The 21,175-nt window shown below is 39.0% G+C and overlaps 1 protein-coding gene across 5 annotated transcripts in view; it reads right to left on the reverse strand.

The window, feature by feature from the left end:
• Nucleotides 1-17,663, reverse strand: part of LOC149012049 (uncharacterized) — a 90,879-nt gene extending 73,216 nt beyond the window's left edge. The window contains exons 1-4 of one of the 5 annotated variants that reach the window (XM_089163959.1): nt 17,408-17,663; nt 11,241-11,307; nt 11,014-11,115; nt 1,131-1,249 (exon numbers count right to left, since the gene is read on the reverse strand). In XM_089163959.1, the coding sequence (XP_089020085.1) occupies nt 1,131-1,234 (104 nt within the window). In that variant the 5' untranslated portion in view covers nt 1,235-1,249; nt 11,014-11,115; nt 11,241-11,307; nt 17,408-17,663. Of the gene's footprint in view, nt 1-1,130; nt 1,250-11,013; nt 11,116-11,240; nt 11,352-17,407 lie in introns of all 5 variants that reach the window. The other 4 variants (XM_089163955.1, XM_089163957.1, XM_089163956.1 and 1 more) reach the window with 4 other exon arrangements.
• Between the last annotated feature and the right edge of the window lie 3,512 nt (nt 17,664-21,175).

Raw genomic sequence — 21,175 nt, forward strand, 5'->3', positions numbered from 1 at the left:
AGTCTCCTATGTCTCTGTGATGTGACAATCACAGCCATTCACGTGGCATCGAATCATGTCTTTCACGAGCGTACAAAGCATATAGAAGTTGCTTGCCATTTTGTTTAAGAGAAGCTTCAACAGGGACTGATCTCCACTCATCATATACGAACTAGAGAACAACTAGCTGACTAATCTGCAAAATCTTCGGGGGCAGAAAGAGTGAGGTCTATTTGCAACAAGCTGGGAATGATGTTTACTCTCCAGCTTAAGGGGGAGTGTTGGAGGGCATTTGGGCAACAAAAAACAGGACTTGGCGCCTCTCGCTAAATCTCGAGCTGAGATCTGAAGATTTTAGAGTCCATATTGGACTCTTCCTTCCCTGTTGGAGTTTGATTGCAAGTGCTGCATCCATATTATAAATATTGAAAATGTTTCGTTGGAGTTTCTCAATTGAATGAGGCTCCTCTCAATCACATTATTCATCTTCTTCTTCTTTTCTCTGTTTTTCTGCAGCTCTTCTTCTTTCTTCTCTTCAACGCATGCAGCCCTCCTCTGGTTTTGTGCCATAACTTACAGTCGAGATTTTGCGAGATCGCAGTTTTTTCGAGGGACTAAGACCCCTGTTGAGACAAATAAACCATGACTATGACCGCCCTAGTTAAGGTTGCATTAAATTTATCGCAAGTTTCAGATGTGGTGTTACCAGCACTTTAGACATTTGATTTTTGGATTTTTTTTAACATGATGTGATTTGAATTATGTAAGTCTTCCACTGTGTTATAAGATGTTTTTATTAAGGATTAATTAGAGAATATAATTTAAGGTTCTTTTTTTGGTTCATATATATCAAAAACTGGTTGATTTTGTGGACTGTTGAAAACCCTTATCCCTAGGCTGGTTTGAGTGTTACATTGAATTCTGGGAGAAAAATCTTTTTCAGAAACCAAAATCTCAAGCCTGGTAAACTGATACAGATAAAGTTAATATTTCTGAGACTGCATTAATTGGTTAAGAATAAAGCATCAAGCATAGATAACATAAATACTAAGAGAGTATACCAAGCACAACTCTATCACAAGAATGTGCAAGCACAAAAATCAAAAATAACAACCAGAAAGCAAAAAGGAGAGTATAGAAAGGACTCTTACAAATGCGATGATGTGGAGCAACCTGGAACCTGAGGAAGAACAGTATGTGAAGTGGGCGAAGTAGATGTCGAGGGAGAATTCCCATCATCCAACCAGGACCGCATTGTTTGCTGAAGCTCCTACAAGAAACAAATACATAAATAATAAGTCTCACAGGAACACAAAAATAAGCTTCTAAAGGAGCTTTGAAACACATCATACAGTTTAGAGCATTTATATGTAGCAGCAGAATCCAAAGAAAATGCAGCTTCGAAATGACACAACCATATATTGTTAAACCCTTGAGATCATTCGACTTAAGCACTCCTCAATTTGATCCATATTCATTTGCAAATAAATAAGCCTACTAATAGGAAAAATCATTTCTTTATTTCTCAAATACCCAATTGGTTAGAGGGGACCGCGGGTTTGGAATCTATGGCATGTGGGACTTGTTTGCTAGTGGGGTTACCAACCTGGGTGGAAAAGTGAAAATAGATGGGGATTTTGACGTTTCGCCAATTTGTTCGGGTGTTTGGCTGACGGGTGGAAATGTGGGATTTGGAAGAAAAAGTGAGAATGGAGGGGAAAAGGCCCAGTGAAATAACCCAAGAAGAGATCAGAGAAACAATATAACCAACTGAATCCATGGTGATTAGACTAATTTTTACTTCAAAACAGAGAATGCTGAAGGAGGCCGGTGGATCTCCAAGGACACGACGAGTTCATGCCATCTATGGTGCGTCACACATCAATGCATACAGCAAAGCCAGTGATCACACTGTCTGAGTTAATCCCCAATTGGAATAACTTTTAGCTTCGCAAATGCTAGAGCGATAGGGTTTTAATGCTAATTCTAGCCATAGTTATTTATTCCGGATGGAGAATTATTCAGAATAATTCGATGAATTAATTTATCAGTTCAGTCAAAAAATAGTCAGGAAGAAAAAAAGGACAACTAAATTTTGGATTCAAGAACTATTTGTTTGCTAAAAAATTCAGCTGTTTAAGTCAAGCAAAGATTACAGAAACTCGAAGTAGGAGCAGAATCATTGAGATGTCAGAGAAGCCAATACACTTGGGTTCTTGTGTGCGATTAAAGAAACTAACTCAAAGAGAAATTAATTATAGAAAGAGTTAAAAGATTATTGTTTATTAAACAAATGCAGTTAATACTCAATAGTTAATTGAGATCTAAAATTAACATACACAACCAACAAAGCGATTAATTATTTAAAAAATACATATATAGTTTTGAATTTTATAGGTTCAAAAAGTGGCAAACGAATAGAAAACTCAGCCTCTCGACTTCATTTGCCATTCAAAAGTTGAGAATCTCACTCAATCGACAAAGTAGTAAGCATCGCAAAGGAATACGCAAAAATCATTTGTAGAAGGAAGAATGGAAGAATCACAAAGAAGTTGGAGCTTTACTTTCTCTAATGTCAAAAAAAAGGATCGCATCCCAAGCCACCGAGAGATGTGAAGTCCAAGAATGTACAGAAATTGTCTGCAGAAGGATTGTATGGAGAAAATTTGTAGAAGAAAGATTAACCCTAAAAGCATTTGCAGTGAAAAATTGATGGGTGTTTACCTTATTTCATGCCATTATAAACCAAGCCAAATTATTCGCATATAATTCAGTCCTTTTGTAAATATGTTTAAAACTTAATATTATTTTATACAAATATATGTTTTAATCGTGTCTTTTATCCTATGGTTTTATTTAGTCCCACATCGGGTTGAGAGGAGTTGATTATATCGTTTATATATAGTAAGGGCCCATGTAATATTAATTTGTGTGACATGAACCGAGCCTGAACCCTGTTGTGACCCTGCCATAATTATATAGATATATATTAATATTAATAAATCTATATGACTTGGGACTTGGGACGTGGGTCATATGCCTTGATCCGAAAGGCCCATTTTGTCATGGGCCCTATTCTGGAAAGCCCACTGCTGGGTGAAAACGTGGAGATGCCATTAGAGAGGCACTCTCCTGTAGGGAGGTCAGCTAAATAGGTACCTTCCTCCTCACAAAGAGAGGTGACCTTACCCTTTCACCCACAGCCTTTGGGGCTATATACAAACCCAATTTCGAGTTCATTCTAAGTACAGATTTTACCCTTCTCTCTCTCTCCCTGTTGTTATTCTGTTAAGCAGTGAACATAACCTGATTACACCTAAGTAACCTTTTTGGGGTGCAACCTTAAAGGTTTGGGCTGACTGATCTTGGGGTGAAGACACTGTAGAACCCGTATTTCACAAATCGGGGTGTCTAAATACCTTAAAGAAAGTACCTTTGGTACGTTTCAGCTCTGAAGAAGTATTGTGAGAACAAGCATTCAAGTGTATTTGCAGATTCGTCAACAAGTCCCGCCAGAATTAATCACGAATATTATTCATAAGGATAAAAGTCGAGAGTTTTACCTAATCAATGGGAAAACGCAGATTCAGGCAAATACATCATATTATTCGGATTCCTCGCAAATTATTCGTAGAATTAAATAACTATGCAAATTGTTCCTGGTCATTGGTACTAATTGTCCCAACACGAAGCTAGATTTTCATTTTTGGATATGCGAATTGGATATCATCTTCCTTTTTTTCGTTTTTCAGGTTTCTTTTAAATCTGAAAAGTGACTGCTATGTTGAAGCTAGCCACGACCCAAATCATTTTCAGTGCTAGAATATAGGTCTGTTTACGCTTGAAGATGGGGTTATGGTGTCAGTTCAGAAGGGGGCAGTTTGTGCTTGAAGATGGAGTTGCAGGGCAGTGCTAATTCAGGTTTATACGCCTCAGAATGGCCCTCCCCCCAACCATTTTGATCCATTGAAACCCTTGAGAACAACAACATCTCTGCTGCAGCCAGACAAAGTATTATTACAAGTTACAACCATAATGGGAGCCAGATTTTATTTTTTGGACTCGTGAATTAGATTTCTTTTTTCCTTAACATTTTTAAGTTTCATTTCTTTTGCAACTGAAATGAAAGTGACTGTTTTGTTGAAGCTGGACATGCTGAAAAATAGTTACAGTGACGCTTTCTGCTTGAAGATGGAGTTGCAGGGGCAGTGTAGTTTCAGGTTCATATGCCTCCCCCCCCCCCCAAACCATTTTATTCTATTCAAAGATGAGGACAACAACATCACCACAACAAGACATACACCATCATTACAACCATAATTGGGAAGGGAGAAGACGACTATGTTGCTACAACATTCCAGAGGTTTTGAAAAGAGTGTGGCAGAAGAACTCATGGGACAATAAATTTGTTGTTTTTACAAGATCCCACCCATCTATCCAAACAACCTAAACTCTACTTGGGGTGCAAATGCCCGTATAAGAATCCCATAACAACACCCCTTCCTCAAAACACCACTAAACAAGAGGGTTCTAACATGACATCTGACAGTCACAAATCACCATGACCAATGAGTTCATTTCATGGTCACGCACACCAAAATGAATGCAGAAGTGGTACATACGGAGAAACTATGGGAGGATAGACAGAAAGAGAGAGAGAGAGAGAATAATGACTTAATACGTTAGGAGCATAACTGTGACCTATTTATGATAAAAGTTGTTAACCAAACTAGAAATAGAACCGCATAACTCAATAAAACTAGATATAAAGCCAGAATGCTCTAAAAGCTCACATTAAGTACACCTGAGTAACCAAAGTTGCAAGCATATAGTTTGAAGCAGAAGCGGAAGCAATAGGTTAGTAGGCAATTGAAGCTGACAGGGAAGTATCAGCCCAGTCAACATGCAGTGCAACATAAGCATCTCATCATGTGAGAAACGGGATGATGTCAGCAGGTTCACCCCCCCCCCCCCCCCCCAAAAGAAACAGCAACAACTGGCCCAAGAACCAAACCAAACCAAAGGGCTGGCTGAATCCTCAGAAAGGTATTTTGTCCTTAATCCCACCCCCCTTGCACCCAAGAGGGCCCAATAATTTTCCTAATACTTTTCTGAGTCCATATCTACTTTTTGTTTTGCAATTGGATTAGCATTTAGAGTCCTGGTCAGAGTAGGAGTTTTAATTGAAATCAATTTTAAAGGAAGATTACCTTTGGATAATTAGTTATTGATTTCACAAGTTGTTTTTAGAAGATTTCTTTTCAGCAGTTATTTATTTTTGGGAAATTTTCAGTCCCACCCCCTGAGTTATCCCCTAATATTAATACCATGCCTTGGATCCAACTTATCAATCAGACCCCCTATTACAAACACCATTAGTCTCATTAGTTTTTATTTTTCTATTTCCAATATTACCCCCACATCTTAAGTTTAAAAACACCATCCATGAAACATATCTCCCAAATTTTGTAAGGATTTATGATTGGGAGAGGGAGGAGCCACAAAAAATAGAGACTAGAGAGAGAAGAAGAAATGAATCAGCGTAGGTTTTTCATTCAAGGTCTGCCCTTTTGAAATATTTAACTTGCTTACATCAGCACTTAACTGTGATTTCCAAACACCAGGGGGTGTCTCTGATATATTTTCACCCTATAGGGAGTCTTAATGATAAATTGGTAACTCAAGGGATGGCATTAATTTTAGGGGGTAACCCAAGGGGTGTTGCTGAAATTTTCCCTTTATATTTTGGGTTGTAAACAGGATCACAATCTGAAGAGGATTCCCTAGTTGAGTACAATTTAGTTTCCTCATTGAATCCAAGTGCCAAGGCTATTTAAACCCCCCCCCCAACCTCCTTGTAAACAATTTAGTTGAAGATTAATAAGAATTCGAGACTTGGAGTCTGTGGGAAGCTAGCCCAAAACCTGGGTTGAAGAATTAAATGAGTTATTCTGCAATTTCAGCATGGTTTTTCATCCTTGCAAGCTTGGTGACAATCTTCTTCAACTCAAATTCAGAAATCAGCCCTGTCCAAACAAGTCACACCCAGTCCCCTCCCCAACCCCAAATCTCCTTCCCTACCCATCGCAGAACCCTCCCCCTTCATCCCAGCCCTTGTGGCAGCAAGCCCGACTTCTCCCCTCCATCTTCTTTCCTTTCTTGATCTTGCAGCAGAAAAGAAAAGAAGAAAGAAAAGGAAAGGAAAAGAAAAGAAAGAAGTGTCCAAGATCCATTCAAGATCAACCAAGAACCTTAAAACAGCCATACCTTCATCTTTTCTTCCTGAACCCTCCCTAGACCCAACCGCAGGCTTCCCTCCCCCCCCCCCCCCCAAAAAAAAAAAATTCCTACCTAGGGTGAGTTTGGATATCCTACTACCAAATACACTATCCCATCTTGGGTTTTGTTAAAACCATAATTTACCCTAAGGGCCTAACCCTATCCTATTTATCCCAAACCATCTAGGTTTTGCTAATCAAGCTTTCTCCATATCTTTTCTCAAAACCCTAACCAACCCAAAATATATTCCATCTTAGTGATTGTTAAATCCCTAACTGTTACCTAATCCATCCAACATAATCCTCAACTACAATTGTTAGTCCTTAATTGCTGGTTCACAAGGTGAGGATCCGGGAGGAATTCTAATTTTAGGGTAAAATAATCAAGTGCAAAAACCCTAGAGTTTGGATCACATCATGGCATTTATGGATTATTGGAAGTATCACCTCAACATAAGGAGCATTGGCAACATCAGGTCTGCCAAGGACTCGTCCCTAACTAAATCCTTGAATGAAACGAGTGACACGACGACCATGTAGTTTACAGAAATAATCCTTAATTGGCATTCCTTCCCACAGTATTCACATATCATAAGAGACAAGATGGAAAAAGCAATCAACAGGGCAACATGTATATTTGTGGGAAAAACTCTGGAGCCGGTGTATGGAGCTGAGAAATCTGAAAGTGGAGACTAGACCATGGCAGTCAGTCAACACTCCTTAAGAAAACAAAGGCATAAGAAATCGTTGACATTGATCTAATCCTCACACTTTACAACTTGAAAGCATCAATAGGGCAGGTGGGTTAGGACTCATAGATTTCAAGCTCCTGCCATAAGCTTCAAAGCTATGAGTTGTACTATAATAAAGATGGCTCATGCAAAGTCACGGCACACACATGCTTCTGTGAACCGGACCCCTAGGTTGCATATCCCGCCTCTAGAATAGGTGATGTAATCAGGCGTCCTCCCCCTAGCCAACCCCTAATTTGGGCCCCAAAGACCAACCCAAGTGGCGCACCTAATGGGCTGGCCAAAACCTACCAATGGCATAACGGACATTTTCCCACTTATTTTGTTAATTATTTTATTATAGTAATTTTCATTTGATTTTGTGAGTCCAAATTTGAGCTTGCTTATTTATTGAGTTAGTTAAACGAGTCGTAATTAGAGATGGAATGCCATTTGGAATCTATTCCAAATTAAGATCTTTTGGATAATTAGCCATTCTTAAGCATGTTAGTTTCTTTTATTTGTGGTTGTTATTTACTTGAGTTGTAAAGGGGATCCTAGTCTACAAAGGATTCCCTAGTTGGGTCAAAGTTTTATTTCCTAGTTACAATCTAAGTCTTTCCCTCCACTTGTAAAGCTATATATACTGCCACATCTCATTGTAAAGACAAGTTGAACCGAATACTAAGAATTTGAGTCTTGAGGGAAATCAAGTCGTGGCTTTCTTGGGAGGGCCACAGCCACTTTTGGGTGGTCTTCTTCGTCAGTTCCAGCAAGTTTCTTCCAATCTCCTTCACCCGCAAACTCCCCCCCCTTCCCCTTTTTTGTGCAAGCTTCCCCACCCCTTCCCCATACTTGCGGCTACCCCAGAACCCCTCCCACACCCCTGCTACAACCCAAAGCCCCTCCCCCTCCCGGCAGCAACCCTAGGAATCACTCCCACCCTCACCCATCCCGTCCGCATCCCCTCCCCTCCTCTTTCTCCCTTTCGACCCCCTCTTCTCCTCTTTCTCTTCTTGCAGCAGACCTGGAAATTCAAAAGAGAAAAGGAAAAGAAAGAGAAGAAAGAAAAGAGAGAGATCTAGAAAGTGCCCAAGAAACCTTTCCAAGATTCACCCATAACAACCCAAAAACCATCCCAAACCTATCTGCCACCTTTCATTCAGCTCCAACGTAATTTTTGATATCTCAAAACCATCCATTGTGGTTTTGTTAAAACCATAATCATCCCAAAACCAGACCATATCAAATAGTTAAATCCTAACTTGTCTCTAGGATCTTCCCAAGACCCTAATTCATCCCATATCGTCTCAACAAAATCTTAAACGCATCCCACATTAAATTGTTAACCAAATTCTATAACCCATTAGATTTTTGTCAATCCCAATCTTTACCCAAAACCTAATTTTCCCAATATTAACCATCCCATCTAGATGGTTAAAATATCCCCTTCCCAGGTTTGATAACTACTTTGCTGGTTCTGGGCTAACCTTAATTCTAGGGAAACAATCACAAATCGTAACTCTAGAATCGTGGTTACATCAATAGGTCTCTTTTGGAACCTTCCAGATCTTAGAAATATCTGAGCAAAAGTAGCTAGTAGCCCTCAGCAATATTAGGCAGCATAGAGTATATCAAAAAGGCAATAACAAAGCTGTCGTTTTACAGCCACTTCTCTAAAGGATCGCCAGCAGTAGTAGGCTCAGTAACGGTGCCCATGAGGTATCCTATGAGACAAGTAACAACCAAGACAAACAAGTACAAGACCACAATAAACATCTGCTCCCGTCTAGTCTGACAGAGCTAGAAGGAATGTGGTGAACTCACTGTGATGATTGTGACTTCTTCAATAGAGCAAGAGATGGCATATGTTCCATCTCAAATGGTTTTAGGGTGAAGGGAAGCAAGAAAAATGGCTGGGTGATGTAAATCATTTCCAAGGGCAGCATAGGGCCCAGGTTACTTCCCCAAACCCTATCACCCCTAATCATACCAGGGGTATTTTCGTCATTTTGGTAAATTTTGTTAACGTCCAAAATTAGGGTGTCATTGGGTCCACCATGTTAATGGGACCCTAGATCTACTTATACTTTTGCAATTCAGTCATTATTCTCTAAGTTATTGAAGAATCATTGTTAGTGTTGGATTTATAAGTTGTACGGGAATCCTCTTAGTTTCAGTCTACTTGTTGCAGGGATTCTATATCTAAACTACGATTCCAATTGGATCCTTCTTGAGTGAGATATGATAGAATCATTGTATAAGTAAGAATCATTAGTCAAGTAGGAATTTTAATTAGAATTGGATTGCAAGTTAGAATCCAAGTTGGTTTCCTAAGTAGAATCTTAGTGTGTTTTCTTTTTATATACTATATAAATAAATAAGCCTTCATTCTCTGCAATCAGCAAGTTGAATTGATTAATAAAATTGAGATTGAGAGTTTGAGGCAAGAAAAGTCATGGGTTTCCATTGAGGAAGCCTGCAGCAGCATAACAGTGTGATTTTTCCACAATCTTCTTCAAGTTCCAACAACATCCTTCAACTCCAGCAGCACTAGTCCATCTCCAAGTAAGTGTAGAAAACACCCCAGCCCCCTCCCCCTTTATCTTCCCTACCACCCGCAGCCCTCCTGCATCCCCTCTTTTCTTTTGTCCCTAATTCCCACCCCATTACCTCCCCTTTCACTTTTAGTTGGATCACAGCCTCCCCTACATCCTATCCCTACTCTTAGTTTCACTATTAGGCCTTCCTCCATTAGGTTCTGAAAATTCCTGCACATCGCATTCAACCTCTAGAAACCCCTAAACCCTAGTTTTACTAGAACTCCTATGATTTCCAAACCCCGCAACCAAACTTCAAATGGTTTTAGGATTACCTTCTCCTATACCTTCTCTATCTCCCCCCTCAAACCCTAACCCTAGCCGACACCTTTACAGTCCTAATGTAAGGAGGAGACCTAATTTGGAAACCCTAACCCTCTAGAATTAAATCTGAATTCATAAAATACAAACAGCAGCATTTCCTCACCTAGCCACACCCTAGAATTCCCCTGAATAACCAAAGTTCCTTTAAAACCCAACCCTAATTACAATTTCAGATCAAACCACAATTACAGCAAGGCTGAAACCTATTCTAACCCTATCTCAGCCCTAGCCTCTATCTATTGTTGCAAACACCCTAATAACGAAGGCAATTGCAGCCCCAGATGCTGATTCTCAGGGAAGAGGATCCTGGAGTGAGCTTTTGGGCTGAAGCTGTAAATACTGCTGTCTACTTGGTCAACAAAGGACCATCTACAGTGATTAATTGCAGATTGCCTGAGGAACCTTAGACAGGAAAGGAGTTAAAATTATTACATCTGCAAATTTTGTTGTTGCATCTCCTGTGTTCACATTGATGCTGAAAAAGATCCAAATTAGATGCAAAGTAACACATATGCACTTTCTTAGGCTATGGAGTTGTTAGCTTTGGTTATAGGCCATAGGATCATGATGGTAAGAAAGAGATCAGAAGTTAAGATGGGATATTTAATGAGGATGTTTTGCACAAGGATAAGATAAAAGAGAACAAACTGGATAAAAGAAAATATGTTGAATCACCTGGTACAATAAAGGCTAATCTCAGTCCACCTAATCTAAGCTGATTTGAATTATACTTGCCACCCTCTTTGAGTAGAGTAATTAATAAACTCAATCCCTTCCAATATTGACATAAAGAAGGCAGAAAGAAGGGAGGGACAGTTTACATGACTCCATTAGCAAGAATGCAATGCTGATATACCTCCCAGCTCCCATCAACTGGGCTTTATAATGCAAACTATGATATATTTAGTCCACAATTGTTTTACCACAGATCCAGTTCAACATGCAACCATTGGTGGATCATACAGAAAAATATATACTTGAATCACAAGGGAAAGTAATACAAACACTAGGATGTGGCGTGCAACAAAAAAAGAAACCGTAGTCATACAGGTCTGAAAGGGGAAAAAGCAATCAACCGATGTTAATTTTTTGGTGACATACCAGATGGGGTCACATTGAACTTATGTCTTGCATCGCCACTCACAAAATGATGGATATCTAGACGATGTCATTCCTCTTCACATGTTGTCTTCCAACAATAACCTGAATAAGAAATGATTCAAAAACAGAACACTCACTTCTCATCATTTTGTAATACTAATTGCATTCACCATGTACTACATGAAACAGTAGCAAATAAAGACAAACATGAAACAAGACGCACATACCTCAATACTTCAACAATGTCATCGATCAACCAGGCAGTATGTTTTGTTGTAGATGTTCCTCCAAGTCCTTAAAATGTCAGCATGATTACACAATATCCCACCACATCACTACTGGCAATTCAGAATTCACTGAAAACTCTTCATCACAAAAATCTACCAGAACAAAAACTCTGTTCCAAAACTCATACTAAGATCTAGATTCTTCCCACCTTCATCACATCCACTAACATGAATCAAGTTCAGGCAAGGAATTAATGTTTAAAGCCAAATCAGTTGCTATTCACAAGCCATCCATGACTCTCTCTCATAAAAAAGTCACCTTTAGACCACTGTCCACCAATGTGATACCTCAAAAATATTTTACCCAACTATAATTAGGGAAACTACATTGCTCATTAACCTCTCAAAGTATAGAGTACAATAAGGACTGAAAAAAGTATCGCACTTTCCTGGTAAGTATTTTTGGAACCTGAAGATGTAAATCCAGTCTTCTAGTAAAAGTGGAAAAAGATTGTGTTTGACTCCCTATCCAAGCAATGTTTTGCAGCATAATTATTAAGGAAGCAAGCCAACCAACACTTTCAGAGGATACAAAATCAAGGCAGCAGTTCACCTTTATGTGTTTTTTCAAGGATTCAATGATTGAAGCAGTGGAGTATTGTAAAAAAGTTGGTCCCTAAAGAATGACCAGGCTAAACGCAACAATAAGGTGAAAGTTGGTACCCGATAGTTATGTACAGTAATTTACCATTTTGTGTGCTTGATACCAACCAAAGGTGGCATAAGTCCTAGGTTGATAGGAGATCAACTAACAGGCACTTCTTCCAAGATCTGTACAAAACCTGCACAAATTGGGTTGGTTGTCTATCTGTTCAATATGTTAAGGTTATTTATAGTAATTTACCATTTTGCGTACTAAAAGGCAAAATTCAGTCCTCAATTGATACAAGATCAACTAGGAGTCGGTTATTCAAAGATCTCATAGAACCAGCTCAAATTGAGTTGATTGTCTATGGGTTCAATTTGTGATAGTGTAGGAATATGGACAATGTAAAACCTAAATCAAACTGGTTTCATCAGTTCAACTGGGCCAAGTCACACTAGTCTACCAAGTATTCTAGAAAGGCCAACAAGAGGCCAAAACACTGTAAACATGAACAGTAACATAAACAGTGTCACAGTCATTCCTTTGGATCTTAATGAGAACGTTATTAGAAGATTTGATGGTTCCCACTTAAATATGCAGCTTTGGAAGACTGGAGACTTCGTTAAATTCCATTTACCTTCTATTTTATTGTCTCCTAAGCTTCAAAAAGTTAGTTTCTAGCTTGTTTAAGTGGGAACCAAAAAAATTCCAGCTTGTTTAAATGCTTGGTCACTCTGTCGAAACTCAATGAAACTATAAAACCAAAAACTCTACATCCTAACACAAAGAAAGAATATTAGACCATGATCAAAAGAAGATGTAGACCATTGGAGACAAACAAATAAAGAAGAATATTGATCAGCTGCTTCATTCCAAAGTCTTCTAACTCTGAGAGTTGCGATAAATCCGGAAAACAGAAAGTGAGAAAATTTCCATGCATGGAAATAGATGAGTGAGGAACTTGCAAGGGGAAAAATTATTAATCTACCTCAACGGACATACTACAGAGATTTTCCAACAGATTTGCTGAGATTATGGTCGGATCTGAATAAGCAGTAACCAAAAAAAAAAAAAAAGAGTAAAATGGACAGAATTATAGGGTACAAAGCCTACAAGTGTGGTTTGGTTTTTCAAAATCTAGGCTCTACAAGGGAGAAAAACATCTGCATGGGATATTTTGTGAGTACTGGAGAAATACAAAGTTTTATAAGGAAAATCCTTTACCTGGTTGCACCCCACATCTTAACACTAAGTCTCATGAAATGACCATAGCACCACATGGGGAGGCCTAGAATTCCATAGGAGGCATTTGGTTGCATGTAACAGGAATCAATGTCCACGGCATCGTGATTTTCGGTTTTTTAAGCCATTCGATTATGAGAAAGGTCAATTGCACCTAGATCCCATTGAATCATGTATATCACCCTTTTAAACTATATTATTGATTCATTGGTGATTAGCTCAATAGTGAAATTAAAATCATATCACACCTAGCTAAGAGAGTCATGGTATCAAAGATCAGAACTCCATTTAGTTCAACTAAGCAAGTAGTTTTCAAGCTTACATCTACTATCGTCTAACCAAAAAGCTTACACATTACAAGTAAGATCCACAAAATCAGTTCCCAAATGCACTTAAGATTGCAAATCTAAACATGCTACTACTAAATTACACGAAATCCTGTTTTTATAGTAGTGTCACTCAACACAAACAGCAAGGTAAATGGGATTCAACCTGATCTTGTACTTCCTACAGTTGTGATTTCCCAACCTCTGATCTAATGGTTGGCAGCCAACTTTGATCCAAAATCAAAGATGAAAGTCAACCATTGGAAAAGCATATTTGCTAAGGTGTTGCAAGCCACAGCAGTAAGAAATACTTAGGAAGTACAAAAACCATTTCAGTAGGAAATATTTAGGAAGTACAAAACCAGGAAGAACCTGTGGGTCACCATATTTGCTAAGGTGATGCAACTGCAGCGGCAGGAACCAGATGATGAGGATCCAGGTAACATGACAAACTGACTTGGTTGTGTGACCCAAAGCGCTTGCAAGCTTCTGATCAAAACGCCACAATGGTTCTAAAACACATGCCATCTATATATTCACTTTTCTCTTTTTTGTATGGTTCATTTATTTTGGGAACAATTACTAAATCATAGTTTGACCTCTTCACTTTGCCAAGTCTACATTATTCAAAAATACCTAACTTCTTGTAATTACTTTTCAAGCTTCAAATGTTGAATTTCTTGTTAGTAATTTTAAAATTCTGAAATTTGGACTTCTGGTAGTAACTTTCAACTTTCATAATTATCCCCCGAGCCAAGCTAATTCATTGCTGGGCCTCCCTGGGGGTTCAAAGTCCAGGAGGGCTTAAAATCCTGGTTCCCAGGTCAGACTGTGGAATCAGTCTTATCGATCCCCCGTTAAAGGCCACTGCCTAGGTAAGTTGATCTAGAATCTCCTCAACCTTCTTCCCCCACCACGCCCAAAAAAACATTTCCTTTTCATTCTCACCCTCCTTAATCCTAACCATAGACATACCCCGTTATCCATCCATTTGAGTACCAAACATCTGAACCATTACGACCCGCAATTCTGCAGATCTTAATGCAGGAGTCAAGAACCACAACCAAGTGGAGAACCCAGGCTGAGAAGTCCCTAGCATTCCCCCCCCCCCAGCACCTATGGCTGCTTGTCAAGAAGCACAACAGTTTAACAGTAAATGGGTTACATCCCATACAATAACAAGCCATATCCCAACTAGATGAGATCGGCTTCATGGATACTTGCCATCCAATCAGCTGTATTTGAGGCCATACCAGATACCAGGCCTAAGCCATGCATATCCTCCCTTACCACTTCTCCTAAGGTTCTTATGTCTGCCCCTGCCTCTTCTAGTTCCTTCGATAGGGATTAAACCACTTATCTGAAGAGGGGTATTGAAAGGACTCTATCGAACATATCTGTGCCACGGCCACCTGATTCAACTTTCTTGTAGTTTATCATATATTAGAGTTGCTCCTGGAGCAGCTCAAATATGATCTTTCCTTTCCTTACCCTTCCTAGTTCGCCACTCATCCATCTTAACATTTTCATTTTTGCTACACTGAGTTTGTCCATATGATCTTCTTACACCCTACACCATACATCATAGCTGATCTCAAAACGGTCCTATAGAAATTTCCTTTGCGTTTTAAGACTTTAACTAAATAAGCTGATCACACAAGACCCTGGACACACCTCTCCATTTCATCCACCCTAGCTTACATCCCATAGTCATCTTTTTTTCTTTTTTACAGCATTTTTTTTGTTGTACAGGGGCAGCTAGCAATTCTGCCCAACCATTAATGGCAGACTAGTACTTTTTCAGTTATATTTCATTAAGTCAGTCCTTTATTTCAATTAGGATACCAAGTTTTGGGTCTATTAGTCCTTGTAAGGGTTCAATTTAAGATCTAAGTAGCTTTCATTTTATCTCCCAAAAAGTCTCAGTTTCTCCCAATCCAACTAGTACTTCTCTTATGTTATTACAAATAGCCCCCTGATTTGATGGGAGGCCTACAGTTCAGATTAATAATTATTTCCTTCACCAACTTCTGGTTTGGTTCAATATGGTCAGAGAAGGTCCAAGACTGAAGAGACCCTAAGATGCTAAGGTTTGATCAAACCTAGGTGACTAGGTCCTTGCTGTGGCTGAACCGACACCCTTTAGGACTTAAGACTCCATCTCCACTGAACCCAAGCATCTAGACTCCCCATCCAAGTATCTAGCAGCCTACCCTATCCCCCTTCTTCGAGCCCCCACTAGTTTATGTTTTCCACACCCAATCCCCTGGTTCAATCACTCCTGTTCACTTCGTCATCAAGAAACATCATATCTCAGAAGCTCCCCTCCCCCCCCCCCCAAAAAAAAAAAATTTTAAAAAAATAACCTTCTCATATTACAGGCATAATACCACCATCACAGCCCCTTCCTTCGATCCCGGTTTCACCCTTTTCTGACCAGCCAAACCTTAGTTCTTGCAAATCTTGGTTTGAAACCCTAAAAATCAAGATTTTTCATAACTTGCCACTTAATCAAGCCAAATTTGATGAATTATGTTGAGCATCTCCTATGATACAAGCTCTAGGTTCCATGCAAGTCTCATTCAATTCTGAATCCATTAGACACCCCTGCCAACATATCCCAAAAAAAGAATTACTTAATATCTCCCTAGATTGAGCCTATATTCTAAAACATCCCTTGAAACCTAATCTAATTGACGCCTAGCCTAACCATATCATTTGAGGTCTCCAAGACATTGTACATCAGGAATCTCCATCATTAGCGCTGGCAAAACCATCCCATCATATCCCAAACACTCTCTCATAAAAGACTATCACTCACGTCTTGAGATCACAGCAAAACCAGTCCTACAATTTGTTGTATGATCTATATAACTTACTACAGATCAAGGTAATGAATAAACGTACTTCAATCAACCTTGATTACTCATTAAATAAAATAATTCAAGACAAGAACTCATAAAATCAGTCCAAGTACTCCTTTAGATCCAGATAAAAACAATAATACCTCAGAATGATCTCCCTAGTTGACTACAGATAATTACATTTATTTACTAGGCCTAAAAAATCAACAAAATATCTACTCAGTTGACTGTGATTTATCAAGACCTGAAGAAGTGAGCATTTAATTTATTTAAGATAATAAAATAGATTAATGTCAGCTAAGCTGAGTATCTTGTTCCTTCCATTTAACTAAATCCAGAAACAATCCTCTTGCTCCTGAATGAAAATCCTAAGATGGTATTTACTGATCAACCTCTGAACTAATAGATTTTGACCACTACATAGTCCACTATGCGACAAGCTGGCAGGAATTCTCAACATAAAACACATGCTCATTAATAATTACCAACTTTCAATTACAGATGGAATCCCAAACTTACTCCAACTTAATACCAAAAACCTATCTTACATTTCTAAAGTACTTCACAGTGTTCTATCTTCTAATTGTGTTCCCTTTCCTTTTCATTTAACCAAATGAATCCCTTGTACTGCTAGGCTACTAACATCTATGACTACCTATGCCATCTATCGAGCCTGAAATTAATCCACCAACAACTAATCCCCGACTGTTTTCCAAAAAAATAATATTTTTGGTTTGTCGACAATTGAATCGGGGTGTTCCTCTAATAATACCATCCTTATACATGAGCCCACCAACTAAGACAGAAGGAAAGACATAGCCTCGTCGACGCAATTAATAATCGTCGTGGACAACTGAATAATCTTAATTATTGGGACTAGGAATTTATACACTATCGTAATAAGCTAACATATTTAGATTTTAACGGGAAGAAAACCATCAGGATGATGAGATGATCTAAGAGGTGCACAACAAGATATTAATAGAGAAAACAAGTGTAAACAAAAGAAATAAACGGCGGATCAATCGAGGAGAAAAGAAATGAAGCAACAGATCTAAGAAATAACACAAAGAATAGGAAACACCGTACCTGCAAAAGTAAGTAATTTAACCAAATATTTTCCTTTCTCCTTTTGAACAAATTGGAAAACCAGAGCAGCGACTGGTTCTACGAAAAACTCTCTCGCGCTCTTTCTCTATCGTTCTCTGGTTCTCTCGTTTTCCACTCTCTAGGTTAATAGTGAAGGCTTGCAGACGATGCAAAGCATCTCTTTCGTACCCCAGCGCATCTCCTTCCCAAGGGTAATCAACCCGACAAAAACGTAGCACTGCCTGTACGACCTTGTAGCCAATTAGGCCTGGGTTACAACCGCCAGATTGGAATCAATCTTTGACGGTTTTATTTGACGGTTTGAACGCATCTAGTGGACTTTTCTATAGGGTTGGGAATTATTTGGTGAATTCATGTGTCTGGGAGCCGGATTCTATTTTTCTTTCTTTTGTTTGTATCGTATTTTGTATTTCTATTTTGTAAATGAACAACCAGAAAAACCCATGACGAATACAACTGAACCAGCCACGAAGCAGTTATAAGCCACACAGTTCACTCACTCACCATAGACAGGACCAACTTGGCCAAAGAATCAACTGTCCACCACCACCCCCACCTTCCCCCCATTTACCTATCAAAAATCGGATTCACATCCTCTGAAATTCCCTTCCCTACAGTTCCCTGCAATTCCCTCATAGGATTGTGCCATGTGGCATTTAAGTAATTCAAAGGTTACCCAACAAACTAGAGTTTAAAAGTTAAAATAAAATTCAAATTTATTGGTGGATTTAAATAAAATTCAAATTTAGTTTAAATTTGATAACCATTGGATTACTTGAATGCCACATGGCACAATCTTATGAGGGAATTACAGGAAATTGTAGGGAAGGGAATTACAGAGGATGTGAATCCTCAAAAATCACCCACCACCATCCTGAATAAATACCCAACATGGCTACAAATTATGAATGAATTTTCCCCCTTTCCGTGTCATCACAACTGCAATGGTAGCACGATGCCTAGTTTATGATCTTTCTCGTAATCGTATCCACAATTCGCATCGGTTGCTCCAAAGTTGTACTACTAAGTAGGGACCATAATCCAAATTCTAGTTCTACCAAAACCCTAGGAGCCAACAAATATTGATTTCCTCCTCTTTTTTCCCATTCTGGACCGTGTTGTATACTTCTTCTAGATCTATAAATGGAACCTCATTCAAAAAAGATCCTATTACAAAATGGTAGATCAAAGTAAACCCTAGAGGAGTAACATTAAGATTGGGGCTTCTAATAGCAGAGTGTTAAAGAACAATTGCAAAGATGGGTTCAAGATCATATACCTTAGTGATATTGATTGTAAGGGATCTAGACATAGGAGGTGGTGCCTCTTGTGTTTCTGTCCTCTTGATCCATCTTCTCATACTCCTATAGGTTATTTTCACATTTATAAATCAGTGAACTACAATGACAGAGGTTGAGGATTAACTTCTTTCTAGAGAGTAGTCAGTGAGAGAGCAAATAAGAGTATTCGAATTTTTTCCAGTTTTATGTTTCATATTGTAACAACCCCTGTATTTCTAACCCGGGATCCGAATTGCAGGTTCGAGAATCCGAAAGTCTAGTCAGGTAAATTTGTGGAGTATCAGAATAGAAGTCCATAATCCATACCTTGAACCCATGGATCTAGATTCTCTTGATGAAGAGCCTACCTTGCTTGGTAGTTGGACTTCTGGAAAGCAAGTGATGTCTAGAGAGGTCCATAATGAAGGTAAAATCTTCCCCATTATTATTTAGAGCTAGGTTGTACATGGACATCAACCCCCCTAGCAAAGCACCCTTGTATAGCAAAATACATGGGGCGGTTGCTAGTGGCGGTCGATTGCTTCAAGCCACCCGGTTCTGGTTGCGGGATTTTGCCATATTTTGCCCCTGACTTCTATAAATAGTAACCCTCGCCTATTTTACGAATATTTTATTCGTGGTTACCATTTTTTTAAGTTAGACGACTGTGGAGATGTGCTGAAAGCATATCTGAAGTGTTGTTGGTGTCCCAGAAGGTTCTACTGTCATTCATAGTTGATTTGGTTGAGGTAAGTGATTCCCTGTTCACTCATGCTTCACCACTTACTATGATAAAAGTAGATTAGTGTTTCTCTTTGGTTGTTCTTGATCCTTCTATTGCACCGCTTACCTTTTTGTTAATCTTGGTGAGATCATATCCGGAAACGAAACCCTGCTTCCATGAAAAGGACTGGTCTAATCAAGAGGGAGGTTTATGGATAACCAAATTGATGTCTTTGTTTAGGTTTAGTATCACCCATGGTTATGGGAGTAATAGATTTTAGATTCGGACTATGATCATTCAAAATTTGGATTGAAAACGGATGATCAGAAGCCTGAGTTTCAAATCGAAACTCTTTGTTTTTGGGGCGGTCGCTCAACCTAAGAGACTGGCCTGAGCGACCGGTTGGTTTCCAGTGACCAAATGGCTTTTGGTTTTGATCCGATTTGATTCATTTGATTTATACCTTATTGTAACCCTGTGTATAGGTGTCCTCTGTATGAAAAGAAAGTTTTATAATTGTTTACGGATTACTTTTTACGGACGAATTACTTATATGCAGGTAAGGGCATACAATCCTGTCTTTACGAATTGACTTGAATATGCTAGTCCAGTGTATGTTATTATTAATCTTTCATTTCATATGCTGTTGTAACCATGTTTCATCTGCTGATCTTGTTATATATAACTGTTGTTTGTATTGTTTATACAAGCACTTTGTTGATTGTGAATGTGATATGATGTTGGTTGATACTACGTGGTTTTGATGGAATAGATATTATTATTGAATATATTAGCTTGGGATATCAGAAGGCTGTGGTATGGGACACATGCCTGCTGATGTCTCCAGCACTGTCATAACTATTGGATGACATTCTTAGGTAGAGTCTAGAGTTGCATGGCTAGGTACCCCACATGCTACTACCCTTTCGGTAGGGGAATTGAAATCGGATGACCCATGATGACAGTGATGTGACGATGGTTCACTGTTAGTCATATAAATGGTAGGGTTGCATGTTTTAGGGTTGGGCTCATGGACTTCCAAGGAACGGACTGAGTGTCGTGAAGAGTCATGAGAGCATTCTGTCCCAACAATATGTGGATGACCATAGGGTTATGGAATGAGGTCCAATAGCGGTAGCCAGTCTGTGAGGAATCTCATTCCTAGGTTGTGAAGGATATTGAACCGAGTTGGTTGGTGCCATAGGGGATGTATCTAGACTTCATGTAGTATGTTATTTGTATGACCTTGCATTGGATTAGAAACCCCGACATGCGCCAGTACTCATTGTCAATGGTCGTGGTGAAAGAGTGTTGACTTAACCACTACCATGGTTTAAGAGCCAGGTGTGGACTTTCCATTTTACCCAGGATCCCTACAGAGGTAACCAGTCATTGTCAGATCAAAGTGACTAGACCTACCCGAAGGAGGGCTGGTGTATATTCTAAAGCATGTCAACTGTTAGAGACTTGAATAGTTAAATCTTAGCAGCATTCATACTTTGCACTCATACATATCATATATGCCTTTCTGATTTGTTGGACATATGGATGGGAATTGTTATTGTTCTTATTGAGTTCTCCATAACTCATTCCTTTATTTGTATATGTTTTATTAGTCTGCACAGATGGAGGAAATATATTGGAAGATGGATTGGTTTCCTATGAAGGAACCTTCCCGTATGAAGAAGATGTGGCACCGACAATGGGAAATTGAGATAGCCCTGTCGGGAGCTCCTGTGAGTG

This window comes from Hakea prostrata, chromosome 7 (genome assembly GCF_041222555.1).
Source record: "Hakea prostrata isolate BN-2017 chromosome 7, UWA_Hpros_2, whole genome shotgun sequence".
Taxonomy (NCBI): Eukaryota; Viridiplantae; Streptophyta; class Magnoliopsida; order Proteales; family Proteaceae; genus Hakea; species Hakea prostrata.